We start from the raw sequence: 19,767 nt of genomic DNA on the forward strand, positions 1-19,767 counted from the left end.
TCATCCAATGTTTTTAAAAAAATTACATCAAAACAATGTCGTTTTGGAGAGAAAAAAAAGGAACCTATGCTGCATTTTACGACACGGATTTTGGAAAGAGATTCATGATTCTGGTTCAGTTTTGCTTTAAATTTTCCTGCCCTAGGTTTCCAACTTTCTAATTTTGCTTGGACCTTGGAAAACTTTGTCGTTTATCGCCGCTTCGTTCCTAGCTGTCAGCGTCGCGTGTGAGTCTGCTATGTTCTCGGGTTCTTCTTCCGCTGCTCAGACCCTCTTCTTCGGTGACCTTGTTGTTGTTTCTTCCACCTCCTCCAGCACTTCAACTTGCAAGGTATTGTTCTCACTTCTTTTCATCAACAAGATGAAAATAGTATAAGAGTTCCTTCAAAAATATACACAACAGACATTTCGACCAAAAAAAAAGACATAAACATTCAATTATTTATAACTATTCATTTTTTAGAAAGGATGCTAACTGCATTCTATTCGTAATCAATTGCATCCACCACTTTCCCCAAGATGGATTTTGTCGGTTGGTGAGTGTTCTCAACTTCCTTTGAGATTGCTTGCCATTTCTCTCCATATTTAGGTTCCGTTGCAACACATCTCTTCAATAGATACTCTTGGTCTTGCACATTTCCATATCGGAGTTCAATTGTAAAACAATCCCTAGAAACCTCCAACATCAAGAGCTAGTGTTACAACCTTATCCCGCAAAGTCCAGGCTTCGCCCACCTCTCGACGATGCCAATATAATCTGGCCATCGCAACAATATCACGGTGATCATGGTCACATATTTTAAGTGCATCCCTAAGTTTGGTTTTTCGGTCGGGCTGAAGATCCATCTTAATAGAAGTTTCTCATAGAATACCACTCCTAGGACACTCTTGTAGTGCTTCTTCCATCAACTTATCTACTTCTTCCTTAAATCCATGCTTCAATTATGCTCTAACAGTAGCCAGCCATAGTTCAAGATTTTGAGATTCATTTCTTGAGCCTTTGTGAGAACTTCCCTAGCTTCATTTAGTCCACTCTCCCCTTCAAGTATTTTAGCAAGAGAGAGCCAAAGTGGTACACAGTTAGAACATTTTTTCATTCCATCATTATATATATATGCTTCTTTAGCCTCATTCAATTGATGAAGCTGCTTCTCAGTATCAACAAGCCGCTTTGCTTCCTCAGCAAGCAATTCCTGGAGTTGCCCACTCCGCAAAATAACAATACCTTCTCCTTTTGAATGTCAATCAATCCTCTCGCAATTTTTTTTATTTCATCCATACTCTTGGTGGGCATTTTTTGTTCATTCTGGCGTCACTGAACAACCATTCCTCTTCAAATGCTAGCTTGAAAGGTTTAAGGAGTATATCCATAGAATTGCGAAACATAGCCTCAGCTGCATCGAGAATAACACGAATTGCGTGCATATTTCCAGCAAGCCACTTCGCTTTAGAAGACACAAGACAAAGAGCTTCTTTGGTACCATATCCTTTTTCAATTTGCGCAGCTTGGATCCATAACCTCTCATCCTACATCAAGTTTCTCAAGGCATGACCATATATAGCTAGTCTCTATAGAATCTCTTTTCTTGCATTCTTTTGCACCAGCAAACCATGTTCTCTCCCAATAATTTTCTGCATATCTTGTTCCAATGGTTAGGAAAATTATCACTAGGCAAGTTTTTAAGAACCCAACACGTTTTTCTGCCTTAGCTTCTTGCAACCAAGCTTCTCTATTGACCGAGCATTCCACCCAAGGTACCCTAGGTTCCACTTTCAACATATCTCTTTCCATCAACAAAGTCTCATTGAGTATAAAAGGAATGTCCATATAAGACTCATTAGCTTCTTCAACCTTGGCAGAGGTAATCCTTAAATCTCGCTCCTTCAGCCCCTTGGCCAGCGCCATCTCCATTGCTCTTCTAAGAAGCTTATTAGCTTCAGCATGCGTTTCCAACCTAGCAAGCTAAATACAAAGCTCCACATTTAAGGGTCAATTTTCCACAACTTTATGAAGTAAGGGTAACTCATCTTCCTCTTTATCAACAAGCTTTAGAGCAGCCTTCCACATTATAACAAAAGAAGGAATTGATTTTAGAGCTTAATCGATCATAAACTTGGGATCTGTGGCCATGCTAACAGCCATGAACCAGGCATCTTCATTGTTTGGAAATATTAAGTCATTTCTTCAATAATTCTGCAATTCCTACTTCAATAGGTTTGCAATTTCTACTTCAAGCAGCTTCTTCAAACCTTTCTCTGATCTGCAAGGATTGTCGAGAAGAAGAGAATGAAAAACAATGGAATTCTCAGGATCTTTATCAATAAGAAAATGGATGGTTTTAGGTGGATGCCTAATGTTCTTCGAGCACATTAGTTTTTGCTTTTAACAACAAGGGTATATGCAACGAGCAAAAAAATTGTCTAAAGGTGCCTTAGGTATTAGTTTGTGCATGTTGTGATAAATGTTCCGTTTTAGGCAACATATGTTTTAACAACACCGAATAAGTATTCTCTATATAATAACAGGAAATAGCAACTAGGCGATAATTGTTGCATTTTCCACATAATAGGTTACATTTTCTCAGTGTTACCATAAAGTATGAAAAACAGTTATCAAAGGGAATAGGTAACACCGAAACAAGAGTCGATAAAAAACTGTTGCATAAAGTTGTGAAAAATAAAACAGTTACCTTTTGTGTATATGGCTACATTTTTCAGATGTTGCAAAAAGAGAAAAATGTTGTAGTGGAAATTCTTGCCAAACTCTCCATCCTCTTCTTCTTCGAGCCGAGGAAATGGAATTGCGACTTGGTGCCACCGTTAGAGGCGGTGAGCGGTTAGTGGTAGGGCTCAGAGAGATAATAGATGTTATATTCCCAAAAGTGAAAACAATGAAGTGCAGACATTCTTCTTAGTTCTTACAAATCAAGAACTTTAGTAATGATTCATGACTCTGATTTATTGTGTTTCTTACTCTGCTTCACTTCAACTGGCCATCTTTACCTGTTTGAAAACCCTCATGACTGTTATTTAACAAAATTAATTGATGATCAATTATAAAAACCCGTTGACAATTGGGCAAGGACGATAAATTGATAAATTGTTGTGAAGTTTTGTGTTTATGTTTTTCTTATGAAACAATGTTTAGTGAAATAATGGTAGCTAGTAGCCCAGTATAATGAATATCTTTTTAATGCAAATTGAGTCAATCGATCTAATTAATCAGTGATGTAGTCGTCGGGCCATTGACCTATTGACAAAATGTCCCGATCGAGTTGATCATTGAGTCGAGTTTAATAACATTGATCTATTTCTCTCTTTATAAATGTTTAAAGGGTTTCACATATTTAATACATGTGAAAAGAGAAATAGACACAAAACTCTATACGAGAAAATATGAGAGTTTTCACATGAGTGAATAATTATCGCATAATGCACATGAAAGTCATAGAGGAAGGCGAAGGATATATAGGTATGAACATGTTTTATAATGCAGTTTGCCACTTAAATAGTCGTTAGGAAATTATTTTAGAAATATTTTTTCATTTGTCAGGTTATGACGTTATCAGGGCCGGTCCTGACATTTTGGAGGCCCTGGGTTAATAATAAAAATGGACCCATAAATTTTTTTTTGGAGAAAGTTTAACAGGAACACTAAGCCAAAAAAAGTCCTTTTACAGCGCTTCGGACCTCTCGCCGCTGTTAAATAGTATACAGCGGTACGAAGCGCTTTAAAAGATTGACTATTTACAGCGCTTTTATAAGTAAAAACGTTGTAGAAAGTATTCGAATTTTTTTGGGACCCCTTCTTTTTTGGAGGCCCTGGGCTGTGGGCCTGCTTGCACATGCCCAGGGCCGGCCCTGGACGTTATGCTAATGGTGTATAGAAATTAAATTATTTTGCTAAATGATATAAGAAAAAAAATTAAAATAGTATTTATTGCGGTGTGAAGTATTATTTTCTATAATAAATCTCCTAACATATAGTTTTTTTTTCTACTTTTGTATTGTATTATTATCATCAACTAACAACCTTTTCTTAATACATTATAAATGTAAAATTTATTTTACAAGATGGACTTTCAAACCAAAAACTGAAGCCTAAAAAACTCGTGCTAGCAGTTAGTAAAATTAATGATAGTTACTCAGCCTAGTTTTTTAATGTACATTTACTAATATTATCTCTTTAAGAAGGTCCGAGAGTCCTGCACCCCATCCACCCCAAAATTACGTTTGGTATGATTCTATGTAATGAAGAAGATAATAGAAGATGAGATGGAGAGGGGTCGGTGGATTGGAAACGGGTCATCTCTAACATGCGTTATTTTAAACTAAAATTATTGAAATAATCAATACACACCAAAAAGAAAACATTATTTTTGTTGACTTGGAAATCCACATATATAACAACATAAACACATAACTAAAGGAATCAAAATGGACTATGTGTGGTGTAGTTTTATTTATAGGCAAATATTAGTTATTAGTAATATTAGTATATTAGTATTTTTTTAGAGTTTGAATTTTGGATTCTTTATTTTTCATCTCACCCAATCTTTTATGTCATCTAGCTCTTCCCACTTAACATGTGTGGCCTAGTGATTGCTAACTCTATTTTAATCATAAATTAATGTTTCGAATCTCATCTATGGTAATAAAACATATTTTATCGTGGTGGTCTTTTTTTTATAAGCAAAGGATTATACTATTTTTTTTAATACATCGGAAAGATAAATTACACCTGTTAAGGATCGAATATGTCCCCTAACTCCTACAACTTGAGCTATTATTCGGGGACAAATGATTATACTATTGAGCACACAAAAAATTAATAATCATGAAAAATAAACTAACTCAAAAAAGGGAAGAAAATAGATGGACCACAAAAAGAGATAAACATACGAAATCCAAAAGAAAAAAAAAGGACACACACTCCCTTATAGGAAAAGGCAAATCCCAATGTTTCTAATCTCTCTGCCCCATGATCTCTTTATTTCTCCCACAAAGGCTTTGCTTCACTTCCACGTGTCACAAGCAATCCATATAGGGGTTGTGTTGAGGGGTTAAGAATGGGTATAGAGAGGGTTTTGGTAGGGATGAAGGTAACCTTCTATAACAAGTAGCAATGCACTTTTACCGGCTATTCAGGTTATGTGGTCAAAACCAGGTTGGATATAAAGGGTTTAAGGCCACTATTGCGTGGTTTTTGGTTATGGTATTGGTGGGTTTTTGTCCTCTTAAAAACTCTTCTCTCTATCAACTATTCTATCTATCTATTGTTTCGTTCCATCTCACAAAACAAGAAAGAAAATAAGAGGAAAAGAAAATAAAAAAAATTTCAATATTTTTTCAAAGAGAGAGAAAGTTGAGGAGTTTGGTTTTGTTGATTCAGTTCCTGAATTCCCTTAGATCTTGCATTTTTCGGACAATTTTCATCTGGGTTTTGTTTTGCGCACCAAAAGTTTGCACCTTTTTTCCTCTGTCGGAAAATGGCTTTCCTCGGAAATTCAGTTACTTGATCGTAATTTGGTTCCTCGGATCGTTGCTTGTTCTCGAATGTTGTTCAGGTATGTTGGTTTGAGAGGTTTTGTTGCATGTCAGAGGTTTTGAATTTCGGTTTTTTTGGTGTGATCTCATCATGGGTTCATGGCGGGGATCAATTCTCAACTCTGCATAGTTCTTGTTGAATTTGGGTGATGCAGAGAGGGGAATTGTGGTGGTGTTTTGTGTGCAATTTGGTTTCTGACTTAAAAAGATTCATTTTTGGTTCTTGGAAAATTGTGGGGTGGAGTTCAGAATTGAGATCCGATCGTGGAAGTTAGGCTTTGTTTGTTGTGTGTGTAACTGGTTTTGGTTTGTTTCAATGTGAAAATTATGAATTTTTAATTCTGGGGTGTGACTTTTTTTTTTTTTCATTTTAGCCTGAATTGTTGCAGTTGAAAGATCACATCAACTTTGATTATCGGAAATGGTTCAATTTTGGTTGATCTCAGAGAATTAGTACTCATAAATTGGTGCTTTGATGGTGTTGAATTTTATGATCCTTCCACCCTTAAACGTGTGTGTGTGTCTTTTTGGTTTGATCATGGAGTTACATGCGGTTATTTCATAATTGTTTCATACAGTTTCATGAAATTCATCTGAATCCATTTTATAACCGTTTTTGTAACTGCCGTGATGTGGATTCAGCTTTCAATCCCTTCCTTCTATGTGTAGTCAGTTTATTCATTGTTATGTCCAGTTCAATGAAATTGAATCTGTGAATCAAGTGGGGTAGTATTTGGAATTGTTTTAAATCTGATCTTGATCTTTCCTTATGTATTCATTTGTGAATGCTCCTTTTGCCTTCATGCTGTACAATTGGCAAACAAAATTGTAAAGGATGTCTTAATTAATCACCTCCTATATAAATCCATATTAATTGAAATTGTCCCTGTTAATTGAAGATTAGATCATTCAACTTGCATTCATTGGTAGTGTGTGAAGAAGAACCGCCAACTGTTTGGCGATATGTGTGTATGTGTGTGTAGTAATTGCTGATTTAAAGTAGTTGCAAATGTTTCAGTGGTAGTGTGATGTTGCATTCTCAATTTGCATAAAGCAATAAAGTGAGAATTAACTTGATATGTGGGTTTTCTTTCAATCTTTATGACAGTAAAGAGGATCTGGTGAATTGATGCTTCCGGCTATTTGACGAGCTTATAAATATATGTTTAAACTATGGTGTTCAAGAAGAAGGCAGATTATGGATTCAACGGCTTTCGAGTCCCTGTTATTCCTAAAGCTCCTAGATCTGCGAGAGTAAGTACTAGCTGCACTTATGGGAATGGTTTTATGTTCCATTTTTTGTTTTTGTTTTGAACTCTATTTAATCCCTTTAATTTTGACAATTGTTCAGAGGAGGGGTCCATTTAGAAATTCCGTTGAGGATGGTCAAGCATGTGCTTTCGACCTATTGGCATCTTTAGCTGGAAAGTTGTTACAGGAGAGTGAAAGCTCTGCTGCTAGCAATGCATCTGAAGGAAATCTTCAGCCTGCTGTTAAACCATTGACAATGGAGGGAATTTGTCAGGGAAATTGTGCAGAGAGTGTTGTTAAGAATGAGGTAGCCTCTCAAAACAGTAGTCAGAAACCTCTTCTGCATTCCAAGCCTGATTGTTTAGTAGGATATGTTTCTGTAAATAATAGTTCTGACTGTTTGGAAAAAGTCGAAACTGGTGTGAAGACTGAGGCTTTCGACCGGGATAAAAAATATGTGCATTATTCTAATAGATTAGTGGAAATACATGAAAAATTTAAGGATTCTTGTGATGGTATAATAAAGAATGGATTTAGACAGGGAAAAGAAGCTGGCAGTTCAGACTTTCAGGGATCAACTTTGGGTGATAAATATGGTTTGAAGGACCAATTAGATTTGTATGCTACTCCTGCACTAATTGACTCAAAAGTTAATGTTAAATATCCACGTAAATCTTTTCCCAGTGCTTCTTTTTCCAAGCTAGGGAATGGTAGTAAGTTAGAATTTAGAGATGATGACGAAAACCTTTTAAGGTGCAAAAGACTTTGCACAAAATCAAAGGCCTTTAGGTCTCCACGACGCATTGCCCACCGAAGAATCAAGAATCTGCTGTCGTCCAAATACTGGAAGGTTGCTCCAAAGCTGAAGGAATGTGATCTTCCTGTATCTGGTAAGATGCCTTTAAAAGTGTTCTACCAAATGCTTCAACATCTGATGCCTATACTATGTCTATTTGAGTGATTGTCATTTCCACTGACAGTAATATAGAATTTGCAGATCTAGGAGTACCTCTTTATCGGAAGAGGAAGGCTTGTTACGGATTTGAAAGATCCCAGCGCAGCACTATTGCTAAGAGGAGGAAATTCTTTGACCACGTTTCGGGGGTAACTTCTGATGGAGGATTCAGCAGTGAGAGTGTGTCTAATTCACCTATGAAAGGAGTGGATGGAGACAAACCTTGCTCATCTGCAAAACTTCTTGTCCCACAGGATTCTCATGGTAACTCATTCCCTTATGTTTATTCATTTTGCTTATCTTTATTGTTCATTACACTAAATAGTAACTTATGTGCTGTGTGTAACTTGTGAACAGTGAAATTTAGCATTAAGTCATTCAAGATACCAGAGCTTTATATTGAGGTTCCTGAAACTGCAACTGTCGGTTCACTAAAGGTATAAATGTTAATAATGAAATGTATCGACAGCATTAGTATTTCTTTTCAGAAAAAATATTATTGTTGTTAAAGCTTCATCGATGCTTGTCATCTGTGTTTTTTCAAGCCAATGTATCTTCTACTTATCCCACATGTGACTGTCTTTCTCTGACTCTAACCTTTGCAGTGTGTATTTTTCAAATTTTTGTAGAGGTCGGTCATGGAATCTGTGATGGCTATACTCGGAGGTGGTGTGCATGTTGGTGTAATTCTTCAGGGGAAAAAAGTTAGAGAGGACAATAGAACACTTATGCAGACTGGTATATCTTGCAAAGAAAATCTCGATACCCTTAGTTTCACGTTGGAGCCCAGTTCTCTTCTAGCTTCTCCAGCTGTTTGTGTTGGTGGCGGTCCTTCTTCCCAATGCGAAACATTCGAACCTATTGGGTGAGCCAAACTTGATGACATAGTTTCTTTCCATGATCATTTGACAAAAAAAGTAAATGAATTTTGCTTATGAATCAGCACTATTCAGTTGAATTTAATAAATTGTTCATTTGATTTTTCTAGGTCCCCCGAAACTCCTGTCCTAGATTCAGGGATTACTGGTACCTTACTTGACCCGTCCTTGCTGACAAATCCGAGCAACCTAGTTGAAAGTAACCATGAGTCCACTTCTTCCCCCACTGACACAACAGTTGACAATATAACACCAGATTCCAGAGCGATAGTTGCCGTTCCAACTAGTGCTGAAGCATTAGCTGTGGTTCCTGCAAGTCAGAAGACCAAGCGCGCTGATTATGCACAGCGTCGGACCAGGAGGCCATTTACTGTGTATGAGGTAGAAGCACTTGTTCACGCAGTTGAAGAACTTGGAACTGGAAGGTACTACAATGTTATCAATATCAGCTTTACCTCAAGATACACAGCAGAACAGGATTGCTTATATGTTTACATTATGTAGGTGGCGTGATGTTAAGTTGCGATCTTTTGAGAATGCAGACCACAGGACTTATGTAGACTTAAAGGTACATTTTTTTCTCTCCTTCCCTCCAGACAGTTGCTTTTAACTTTAGATATAACTTTACATGGTTAATGGCAATCTAAGTTTCTTATAATTAATTTGGATTTGGCCCTTGTCGGATCCTGTTTCCTGCTTGATTCTGAAGAGATTTTCAAGTAAGATTTGTTACCTAGGAGAAAATGATTGGCTTAATTATCCAACTTTAATTTCTGTTTCGTGGTTGTCATTGTATTGGTTTTTGTATGGCTGATGGCATAAATATTGTCCTGAGCATTATGCATATTTTCTTAAGATGATAAAGTCCCCATATATTAGCTGCATTTTAGAAATCCTTCTACAATTGATTCTGCATCTGAAATCAATTCATGAGGAGAAATTCTTATGAGTAGTTTGTCTGCCAGAATTGATTCTGAGTAAAGAGAAAATTGATTTAAACATGTCATTAGATGCTTTAGAACCTGAGTTAGGCCTAGCTCTACCCTAAAAGCTAGCTTAGAGGTGACGGTTTCTCTACCCTTTATAAGAACTCTTCTGGTCATATCTTTGTAATGCTACTGGCATTGCTTGATTGCTAAATGATGAAACCTATTGGTGTGTTGTGCAGGATAAATGGAAGACATTAGTGCACACTGCAAGCATCTCCCCTCAACAAAGGAGAGGAGAGCCAGTACCCCAGGAGCTATTAGATAGGGTTTTGGCGGCACACTCTTACTGGTCTCAGCACCAAGCCAAGCAACATGGCAAGCCCCAAGTTGGACCTGGCACCTTGAAGATTGCAGAAGCTGCACCTGAAAGATCATGTTTGTTGAAGGTGTAGAAAGGACTACTTGTGTTGCTGACAGGAAAAGAAAAAGAAGAAGAACATAAGAAGACTCAACTTGTACATTTTGTTTCAAATTCATGTAATATTCTCACACCAAATTCTTTGCCTGCCCCAAATTGCATGCAGGTTGGCATTTGTAAATGATTTGATGCAATAAGGTTGTTAATTCCATTGTTCTTTTATTTTTTGTTAATTTCAATTTCATTTATGAATGTATCTAGAAATGTCAACACGACATGACATAGGAAAAAGGAAAAACTCCTTGTTAAATTTTCTTCATTTCTATTCAATGAATTTCATATTTTTACCTACCTTCTTTGTACTATTTTTTTTTTTCTGTTTGTCTTTGGCTTAATTTTTGCTGTTAATGATGAAACAATCAATTGGATTGTTTTAAATCATTAATGATTAAATTACTTCTTTGATTTGGTCTAATATTATGAGTAAAAACGTTTTTTTTTTTATAAACATTATGAGTAAAAAGGTAAATTCAATTATGAAAAAGTCATTTGTCGGAAGAGATAACTCGTCTGATGAGGTCATATGTTAAATGAAGTTTGATGAAAATAATGTGTTAAATTAATGATTAAATTACTTCTTTGATTTGGTTAATGATTGAGTGTCACCAAATGAATCATAATTGGTTTGCGTAATTATTTTGGTGTAATGTACTCAAAGTAACTTGCAAAAATAGAAATCATTATCTTATAGAAATCGTATAGACCACAATATATATAAGCTCAGGGTAGGGTCCACCATTATGATGAACTTGTGACTATGATCTTGTATTGTACTAGTGTGATTGAATTGAATTGATGTGCTTTATCAAATCAAAAGTAGATGAAGACAAAGTGGACTTGAGGACATTGTTGATGCAATGCAGAATATTCTCTCTCTTATGGGATCCTTATCCGCACCTCGCACGAAATTCCATGTCACGTGCACCACGCAATATTTATTTTCCATTTAAAACTTTATTTCCTTTTTCAGGGAGAAAATCATTATTTTTAATGGCTGAGGAAATGGATAACATGGTATGGTATTCAAATATTCAATACTATATTTTTAGTTTTTATACGACGGTGACATGCTAGTTTTTAATTTTAATAAAATAACTATACAAAAATATATATTTAGTTTGTTATGTGATGGTGACATGTTAGCTACAACTACCACAAAGAGTTGATTTTTTTATTGCACTTTTAATTGAAATTAGAGGATATGCTAGAAACAAGAGAAAAATGAAAGTGATGGAAATTAACATTAGAGGATGTGCTAAATACTTAGGATTTGATATAACATTTATATAAATGAATAAATAATTAAAATCCACAAACCCCCTTGGCTATAGGCCTCATTGCATCATCTCATCCATATTCAAAAGCGACATTTCCCTTTCTTTTTTATTCTTACGGGAGTCTCTGTGGCTCGTTCCATGATTGGAGAGCAATGGGGGGACAATATTGACCACTTTTAGCGCGTCAAATGAATTAGTGAATTTGTTCGAGTAAACAGCCATTTTGGTCCTTGATTGTGTTTACTTATGACGAACTGGTCCTCATATTTTCAAAATGGTTGTTTTTCATCCCTGAATGTGTTGTCGTCGGTCAAGTTCGTCCTTGGTTGAGTTTTCCGTTAGTCCCTGAGACGGAAAATGTCAAATGTCACGTTTTTTACACGTAAGCGTCCTACGTGGCACGTTTTCATTTTCCCTCCCAAAAAATAATGTCAAATTCGTCCCTCATTGGTACCAAAATAGTCCCTCAAGCTTCCGCACTCTCTCTCTCCCTCTTCCTTCTTCTTCTCCATCATCCCATCCCAGAAAATAATGTCAAGTTCGTCCTTATTCCTCATCTTCAAATATATTCATCATTATGGAGTTCTTCATCTTCAACCATCTTCATCATCTTCTTCAACAAAATCCAGAAAAAACCCAAATAGATTGGTCATTGATGAAGAAGAACATACTAAAGTAAAAATCCTAAATTTACCCACTTTCAATCCTTCAATTCAACACCATCTCCATCCAACACTCCTCACCTCCAATCCACTTCTCCCTCCAATAATTCATGACAGTGTCATTCCCACTTCCCCTGCCACTAAACCACCAACTCACCAAGCAACAACCAACCTCACCGTCCTTGAGCCATCGACCACCACCATCGCTTCTTCCTCACAAGAAATTGGTCCCTGCCACATTAACCACAAAGCCTCAACCAAGCCCTTCACCCAGCCACAAGATGATGAATAATCGAACCAGGATAAACCCCAACACCAACACTTGAATAAATCGAACCCAGAAGCCTCCGTCGATGCTGCCGTTCGACCCGGCCACTACCGTGAGTTCTCCACGCCTCGCCGCACCTTACCACTTCAAGCTCCGCCGTGAACCCAGAGAGAGGAGCCTTCGTCGGCGCACCAGATCTGACCACCGCGCCATGCGTCGTCGCTTTTCTTCGATGGATCTGTGATGTTGGATTTTTGATCGAGAATGGGAAATAATTAGCTGGGTTATACAGTATGTGGGGGTGGGATTTACTATTTCATTCTATATGAGTAAGGCTGCTGCATAATCACTAAAGTGGTAGCCTTGTGGGTGGGTATTCATTATATTAAATCTGGTGTTGTATGGTGAAATTTTTGTGAGTTTGAGCTCAGATTCATCACTGAAATTGAGTTCTATAGAGAAGTTTTTGGTTTGTGAATTTTGATTACTTTCTTTATTTACGGGTTGGTGTTTGTGAACAAAGGGGCTTATTTTGATGGCACATGTTCATGTATTTAGGTGGAAGATGCGAGTGGTTGGTGCGGTGAAGATGATGAAAGATGAGGAGGATAAAGAAGATGAAGGATGATGAAGATGAACATAATGAAGAAGAAGAGCAGGAGGAAGAAGAAGCATAAACTAGGGATTAGTTTGACATTATTTTCTAGGAGGGAAAAAGAGAAGGTGCCACGTAGGACACTTGCGTGGAAAAAAATTCTTGTCATTTGGACATTTCCGTCTAAGGGACCAACGGAAAATTGAACTGAGGACTAACTTGACCGACGGCAACACATTAAGGGATGAAAAAAGACCATTTTCAACAGCTGAGGACCACTTCATCATAAGTGAACACAACCAAGGACCAGAATGGCTGTTTACTCGAATTTGTTCTAAACTGAGTGTGTATCTGGATTACCTTTTTGACACAATTAATTTTTTGAAAGTGACACAATTAATTTTAGATATTATTGATTTTGTTAAAATTAGTTAAATAGATTATTTTTACCAGCAATAAAAATTAAAGTGATTTCAAATGTAATTGATTTGTCTCTAAAGGAATTAGAGGTAAGAGTTGGGGATACGTGAATTTGTCCTTAAGCAATAGCTCAAGAGGTAAGAGTTGAGGATATGTACTATGTAGGTTAGAGAGGGGAATGTTCCCGAATTAATCCTTGGAGGGTTGAATTTATTTTTTCAATGTAAAAAATATGTAACTGATTTATATTGAGCACATTTATGAAAAAAATGTTTTATGTAAAATCTTACAATTAATTAAGAGCCAATTTGTGTATTCTTAAAAAGTGAATATAAAATTATATGAATAAGTAATTTTATTTTAAGAAATTATATGAAGTTTCTTAATTTATAGTTGTTCACAAATATTTAAAACTGCTTTTTATTTTAAGGCTATGTTTGGCACGCCTAGCTGATAAGATAGCTGAAAGCTGAAAAGCTAGCTGATAACTGAAAAGCTGAAAGCTGATAAGCTAGCTGAAAGTTGAAAAGCTACGTAATTGAAACAAAAGTGTTTGGTAAAACTAGCTGTTGAACAAACTGAAATTGTAAAATGACATACTTGTATAATTCTTTTTATATTTAACATTAATTTATTTTCACATTAATACCTATATGATATTAATATTAAAATTATTATCACATTAAATATTTTTATTAACTCAAGTTATTTATCATCTTAATATAATATTTTTAATACTTGTGGTGCGCAGCGGTGTGGCGGGAATGATGGCGGGAACTGCATACGTAAGTGTGAGGGGAAATATGTTTAGTGTTTTTATAAATATATAAGAGTAATGGTGGAACTTAATAAAATAATAAGGATAAAAATGAGAATAAATGTAATAAGCTATAAGCTACCTGAGATAGCTTATAGCTTAAAGCTTTAAGCTACTGAAATAAGCTCTTTCACCAAACACTTTTGAAGAGCTTTTAAACTAGTCAAATAAGCTTTAAGCTAGTTAAATAAGCTATAAGCTAGCTGAAATGACATGCCAAATATAGCCTAAATATTGATCTTAATTTTTTTTTTCATTTGAATGTAAAAATTTAGAAGAGTCTTTTCATACAAAATTATATTAAAGGATAGAAAAACTTCTCATAAATATGTTTAGATATAAAATAATTAAATGAGAAAGTGTCACCTGAAGAATAAAGATTTATGTTAATAACTTGTTTAGATAAGCTCTTATTCTATTTTGTGTGTTTGATGTGGACAAAATAAAATAATGATAGAATATGATATACATAATAAAAAATGAATGAAATTTTCACAAGTGAAATAATGAAAGACAAGCTGACTTTAAGTCTGGTGCACATGTTAGGATTTGTAGGTTCATTCCAGAATTGATTAGAAGCTATGATCAATTGTGAAATGATAAATCCTAATTTCAAACACCTAAAAATAGATTCTAATAATCGATTCTCACATTTACAAATGTGGAATCGGACATGCTATATGAGAAGAAAACAAATATATCCACCCCCACCCAGAAATTTGCTTTATATGTACCAAAAAAGTTATTATCGTTTTTGTATCGCATTGTAAATTTACTTGAAATAAGATGGTGTAACTATTACATCATAATGAAAGAGAAACATAATTTTCACGTGAGAGGATTCCTCCAATCTCAATTTATGAACTCCAGATTGCTTACTTTGGATTGTATGATTTTTCGGTTTGAAAATTACCATGATTTCCATCATTCAAGGATTTCTACCGGATTGTCCTATTTAGAACTTCAATTAAGCATGGTATGATTGTTTTGGTTGGTGGGGAATCAGTAAGCAGTTCAAAATACATGAGGCCCTACTGTCGATGCATGCTAGACAACAGAAAATTGAATGAAGCATGGATATTTTGTTCTTTATGCAGTGTTTTGGGAAATTTGTTGTGCCAAATATTGTGCATGTTTTAGGAATGTGAGGCCTGATGTGAATGAAATATTGGAAAGGATTCAATTGATATCATGAAGATTGCTAACAGTAGCAGAAATTTTGCCTCAGCATGCTTGCCTGTGAGCCTTCTGGTTTTTGACTGATGTAACGGTTAGAATACTGCCTGCCTTGTACTCCGTTTTATGTTAGCAATTTTATCTTCTTTCTTTTTTTACATCTCTAGAGGGTGCTTCTATTGGCACATTGTAGAAGGTTATAACAACCTGCCTTAGCTTCTAAATGTCAATTGAGAAAGCTTCAACTAGAGGATGCTTCACCATATGCAGCACAAAAATGATAGCTTGAGGTCATATGCTCACTGTAAACTTGTAACAGCGCGAAAACCTTTCTAATTTCTTACTCAAGTGTAAAGTTGGTTCTTAAAAGGTTGTTGTCATTGAGGCAATTGTGCCTTATACATGTGCACAATTGTGGTGAGGGGAAAAGACTCGGGAAAAAAAAAAAAGCTGTAACAGATTGCAGTAAAAAGAATGAAAAAACAAGAGACTATGAATTCAACTATAAAACACCATTAATTTTGAATGAAAACTTTACACAATTTATTAGACTAATGGTAATCAATAACAAATGACAGTATCAATCCATATACAGATAATTTTCTCCTTTTGGTAATGATAAGAATTTCACTGGAGCCGTGCTAATGGTCATCGAATTTGGGTGCGTCCCAGTGACCAAAGGCCAGTGTCTTTAACTGGGGCCTGAAGAAAATTAAAAATAAAAGTTAGGAGAGGCCAAGCAGCATTGGAGAAAAAAATAAGCATGACTGAAAAATTGGTCACAAATCACAATGCTTACAGGTGTTTTCATTGATGGAAAAACATTCCAGAACCGCAGAGTCTCATCCCCTGCACCAGTTACTATTGTCTGCAATTGTACAGTGCATGCACCACATTAGATTAAAGATGGTGTTAACCAAGAATAATTTATTTGTATGACAGAGAAAAGGAATCATGTTATGTGGACATATATCAGTACCTGACCATCAGGAGACATTGCAAGGTACAGCACTCGCATGCTATGGCCAGTTAGAGTTGCAACCTAATCAAAATTTGTCAATATTGTTAAGACATTTTCTGGTTGGAATGTCTCTAAAATATCTTGAACTGTCAAAACTTAAAAGTAAAGTAATACCTTTGATAGTGATGGATATTTCCACACCATAATCTGATTTTGGGAGTACCCATGAGTACTTACTATCTCATTCACATTTTTACTCCAAGCAAGGTTGCACACCTGCAGATTGATTAAGCATTGAATTAGTTTGCTGAGACACTCTCATGTCAGAATAAGGATTATTTTATAGAGCTGAGAAATAAACCTGGCTCCCAGTGTCAACATGGTTCAATTGATGGCCATTTGTAGTGTTCCAGAAACGAATACACCTATCGGCAGTTCCACCACCAGACACAAGGAGGTTGCTCTGGTGAGGTGACCAAGCAATGGCCTTCACAGCAGCAGTGTGTTCTGTAAGTCTCAGAGCTGGTTGTTGAGAGTGCTGATTCCATACCAAAAGCTACAAAACATGACATTAGAAGAGGCAAGTCAGTAGTAAAACCAAACAAGAAGGATAAAATAAAACACTTTTCTGTGTGTTTGATTTTAATCATTACACAAAATGGCATACCTGGTTATCATTACCACCAGAAGCAAGTTCCCTATCATCACAGGACCATTTCAATCCACATACCTGCAAGTTGAAGGATAACAACTGCTATCAATTTCTATAATTCCAATTGATCTTTAACATAACAAGTTCATTCATTGTGTGTGTGGCACAACACATAATTTACATAATCTTTTTACCTCAGACTTGTGGCCAACTAGTTTTCCAACAAAGTCACTTGAAACCCTCATGTCATGCTGAAGGATGTTCCTGTCCCTGCTCCCTGAAGCCAAAATGCGAGAATTCCATGCCAAGACACCCGTTCTTGTCTGATGCCCTCCCATTGTTCTGACCTTCTTGCATTGAGTTCCATCCCAAACCTGTTCCACAAGGCCAAAGTTCTCACTCTTATTCTCAATCATCAAATACATGAATGGATAATCATAAACCAAATCAAATTGAGCTAGCAACAAGGTACCTGAACTTGACCAAGCGATGTACCGACCGAAATAAAAGAACCCTCTTTGGTCCACTGGACAGAACAAACACCATCATAAGGCCCCAAGTCACAAAGCTTAGTCACCTGAAGAACAAAACCACATAAAGATAAGTCCACTTTAAATAAACTTCTTGAGAGGTGTTTCTCATAAACATTGTATCAAACAGTTGGCAGGCATAGACTCACTCTGCTGTTTGAAGCACTCCAGAGATAAACACAAGTTCCAAGCCCCACAGCTAGAACATTCTGTGAGGACCAGTCCACAAGATTCAAGTAAAAGTCATCTTGAAGTGAAGGAGCATCCAGAACCTGCACACATTCATGTCCAGTTTCATCAATCAACATTCAAAAACCCAATTACATTTCATGCTCAAAATTCAAAAAGGAAGAGGAATAATCAAAGCTTACCTTGTGGGGTGTCTTGGGAACTTTCCTCGGAGGCTTAGGCGGCGTTGAAGACTCAGAAGAGAACCCAGAATGGTGACCAAGAATCGAAGGCGAAAACGGCGAGGAAGGTCCAGAATGATCCGTCTTAAACCGCAACATATTCTTGCTGGGACTACTCATCGGAGAACCAGAGTTACCTGCAGGAGAAGAAGGAGAAGGAGAAGCAAAATCAGAACCAAAAATCTCAGACTTCAACAACCTGGAATAAGCCTCGTTACTCCCTTCTTTCACCGGCGAGGGTTTGTCAATGAGGCCGAATGTGTGCAGCCTCGAAGACGATCTACACGGGATGAACCTGTCACTGGTTGTTGAAGGCTTTGATGGTGACAGGTTCGAGATTGATCGGAATGAAGATGATGCAGAGAATGTTTCGAGGCGTAGTGATGTCCCTGACATTGTAGATGGCAGGTTCAACCCAGTTTTTTTTGCTTGTGGTGACTCCATTTTTGGGTTTTGCTTCTTCTCTCAGTGAAGAAATGGTGAACTCTAACTCTCACTGTGAAAGCGAATAGTAGAAAGACAGAAAGAGAGAGAGAGGGTTGAAGAAGAAGAAGAAGAAGAAGATTCTCAACGGTCGGATTGTGGAGCTGAAATAGAAAGAGGGAACAGTATTGGTAAGCTCATAAATTTGTTTCCTTAAACAGATTTCAATGGTCAATTACCAAACTAGGTTTCTCAAGTAGCCGTTAAGGTTTGTTTTGTTTGCTCTGTCCAACATTCATCCATTTGTTGGAATTCAATTCCCTAATGTTATTTTGATACCCTTCTCCTACCAAAATTTCTCACCCTACTTAAGATGCGGTTGCTTTGTTTCAAGGACCGACGGTAATAGTCTCGCAAGGAAAACTTGGCGGAGGGTTTATCTACAATGATAATAAATTTGTTTGACATTTGACGAGTGTCATCTGCTTAGCAAATGTTTTATCGCTGAGTTTTCTAACTCTGTGTTTTTATTTTGTTAATTTGCTTGTAAAATTCTTGTGCCACGTCTCATCAATTCCATTAGCCTTCTCGCATTCAGTTTCTCCCTCAAATCAAAACCGTTCTAAAGCTTAGAAGTGTGATATGTGCGAATATGCGCATGGTGTTCCAATGATGGCTCCACTATGTGCGCTACATAACCGTGGTTGTTATGTCCTCTCTAGTGTGTGTTTCTCCTCCCGTGCTGGTTAGGTCATTGATGGGTTTTCGCCGGTAACTTATTTAATTTATAATTAACTTGCAATTCTTTTAATATTGTATCATATCATTGTATACTATTCGCTTCCTACCGGTGGATAGTTGTATATTTTTTCATATTTGACATATTTTTCGGTGTTATTGTTTCATTTACTTACAAAAATATACATCAAAGACGAGAACATTTACTTTGCAACAGGGTTACCATGTGTAGCTGGTAGCAACCTGTCATCTGAAATAAAAAATTAAATAATATATTAAAAAAGTAAATTACCTTATTTTAAGTCTAGTTCTAATTAAATATCAAAATTCAAAATGTAGTTCTTGAAGATATAATAAAGTGTAAATGAAGCTATTTTGAGCTCCTATTGGCGACGAAGCTAGTGAAGTTGGGAAGCCGATCGAGCAAAGGCGAAAGGAAAACTAGTGGAGACTTGTTTAAGAGGTCAGAACAACAAGTTGTATGCTTTTTTCTGCCCATTACGTTCCTAATAGTTTGATGTTGTAACTGACATTGTTTAAAAATTCGCGATTTTGTAGATAGTTGTAACCAAGTTATGAATTTGTAGATTTTCACGAAATGGATGTTAGTGGATGAACTCATGTATGAGTTGTGTAGTGAGAATACGATTGACATCCACTGATGTTGAAGCTCATGCTGAAGAAATGGAGGATCTGATTCACATTTGAGGCATTAATGATTTTCCAAACATCAACTAGGATACACTATAACTCGACATCAAAGAGGTATTTAAGTATACTTTCAATGTCATGAGTTGCTT

The 19,767-nt window shown here is 36.4% G+C and overlaps 2 protein-coding genes across 4 annotated transcripts; one reads left to right on the forward strand and one right to left on the reverse strand.

The window, feature by feature from the left end:
• The first annotated feature begins 5,203 nt into the window (after positions 1-5,203).
• Positions 5,204-10,329, forward strand: LOC130722716 (telomere repeat-binding protein 3-like). Of its 3 annotated transcripts, none has more exons than XM_057573538.1 (9): positions 5,204-5,567; positions 6,656-6,801; positions 6,899-7,688; positions 7,787-8,017; positions 8,111-8,190; positions 8,383-8,618; positions 8,742-9,056; positions 9,136-9,199; positions 9,800-10,329. In XM_057573538.1, exons 2-9 carry the CDS (start codon positions 6,721-6,723, stop codon positions 10,010-10,012), a joined length of 2,010 nt encoding a protein of 669 aa, XP_057429521.1. In that variant the 5' UTR covers positions 5,204-5,567; positions 6,656-6,720; the 3' UTR covers positions 10,013-10,329. The 3 variants fall into 3 exon arrangements, with proteins under 3 accessions (XP_057429521.1, XP_057429522.1, XP_057429523.1); XM_057573539.1 differs by having other exon boundaries at positions 6,661-6,801; XM_057573540.1 differs by having other exon boundaries at positions 5,205-5,567; positions 7,796-8,017.
• A 5,417-nt stretch (positions 10,330-15,746) lies between these two features.
• LOC130726146 (B-type cell cycle switch protein ccs52B) lies at positions 15,747-18,416 on the reverse strand. The gene is made up of 10 exons (XM_057577376.1): positions 17,768-18,416; positions 17,546-17,668; positions 17,339-17,443; positions 17,061-17,240; positions 16,882-16,944; positions 16,576-16,770; positions 16,389-16,490; positions 16,233-16,295; positions 16,053-16,121; positions 15,747-15,955 (listed from the first exon to the last, which is right to left on the reverse strand). The coding sequence occupies exons 1-10, from the start codon at positions 18,248-18,250 to the stop codon at positions 15,902-15,904; spliced, it is 1,437 nt and encodes a 478-aa protein (XP_057433359.1). The 5' UTR covers positions 18,251-18,416; the 3' UTR covers positions 15,747-15,901.
• Positions 18,417-19,767: the final 1,351 nt, after the last annotated feature.

The sequence above is a fragment of the Lotus japonicus genome, chromosome 6 (assembly GCF_012489685.1).
Source record: "Lotus japonicus ecotype B-129 chromosome 6, LjGifu_v1.2".
In the NCBI taxonomy this organism is placed as follows: Eukaryota; Viridiplantae; Streptophyta; class Magnoliopsida; order Fabales; family Fabaceae; genus Lotus; species Lotus japonicus.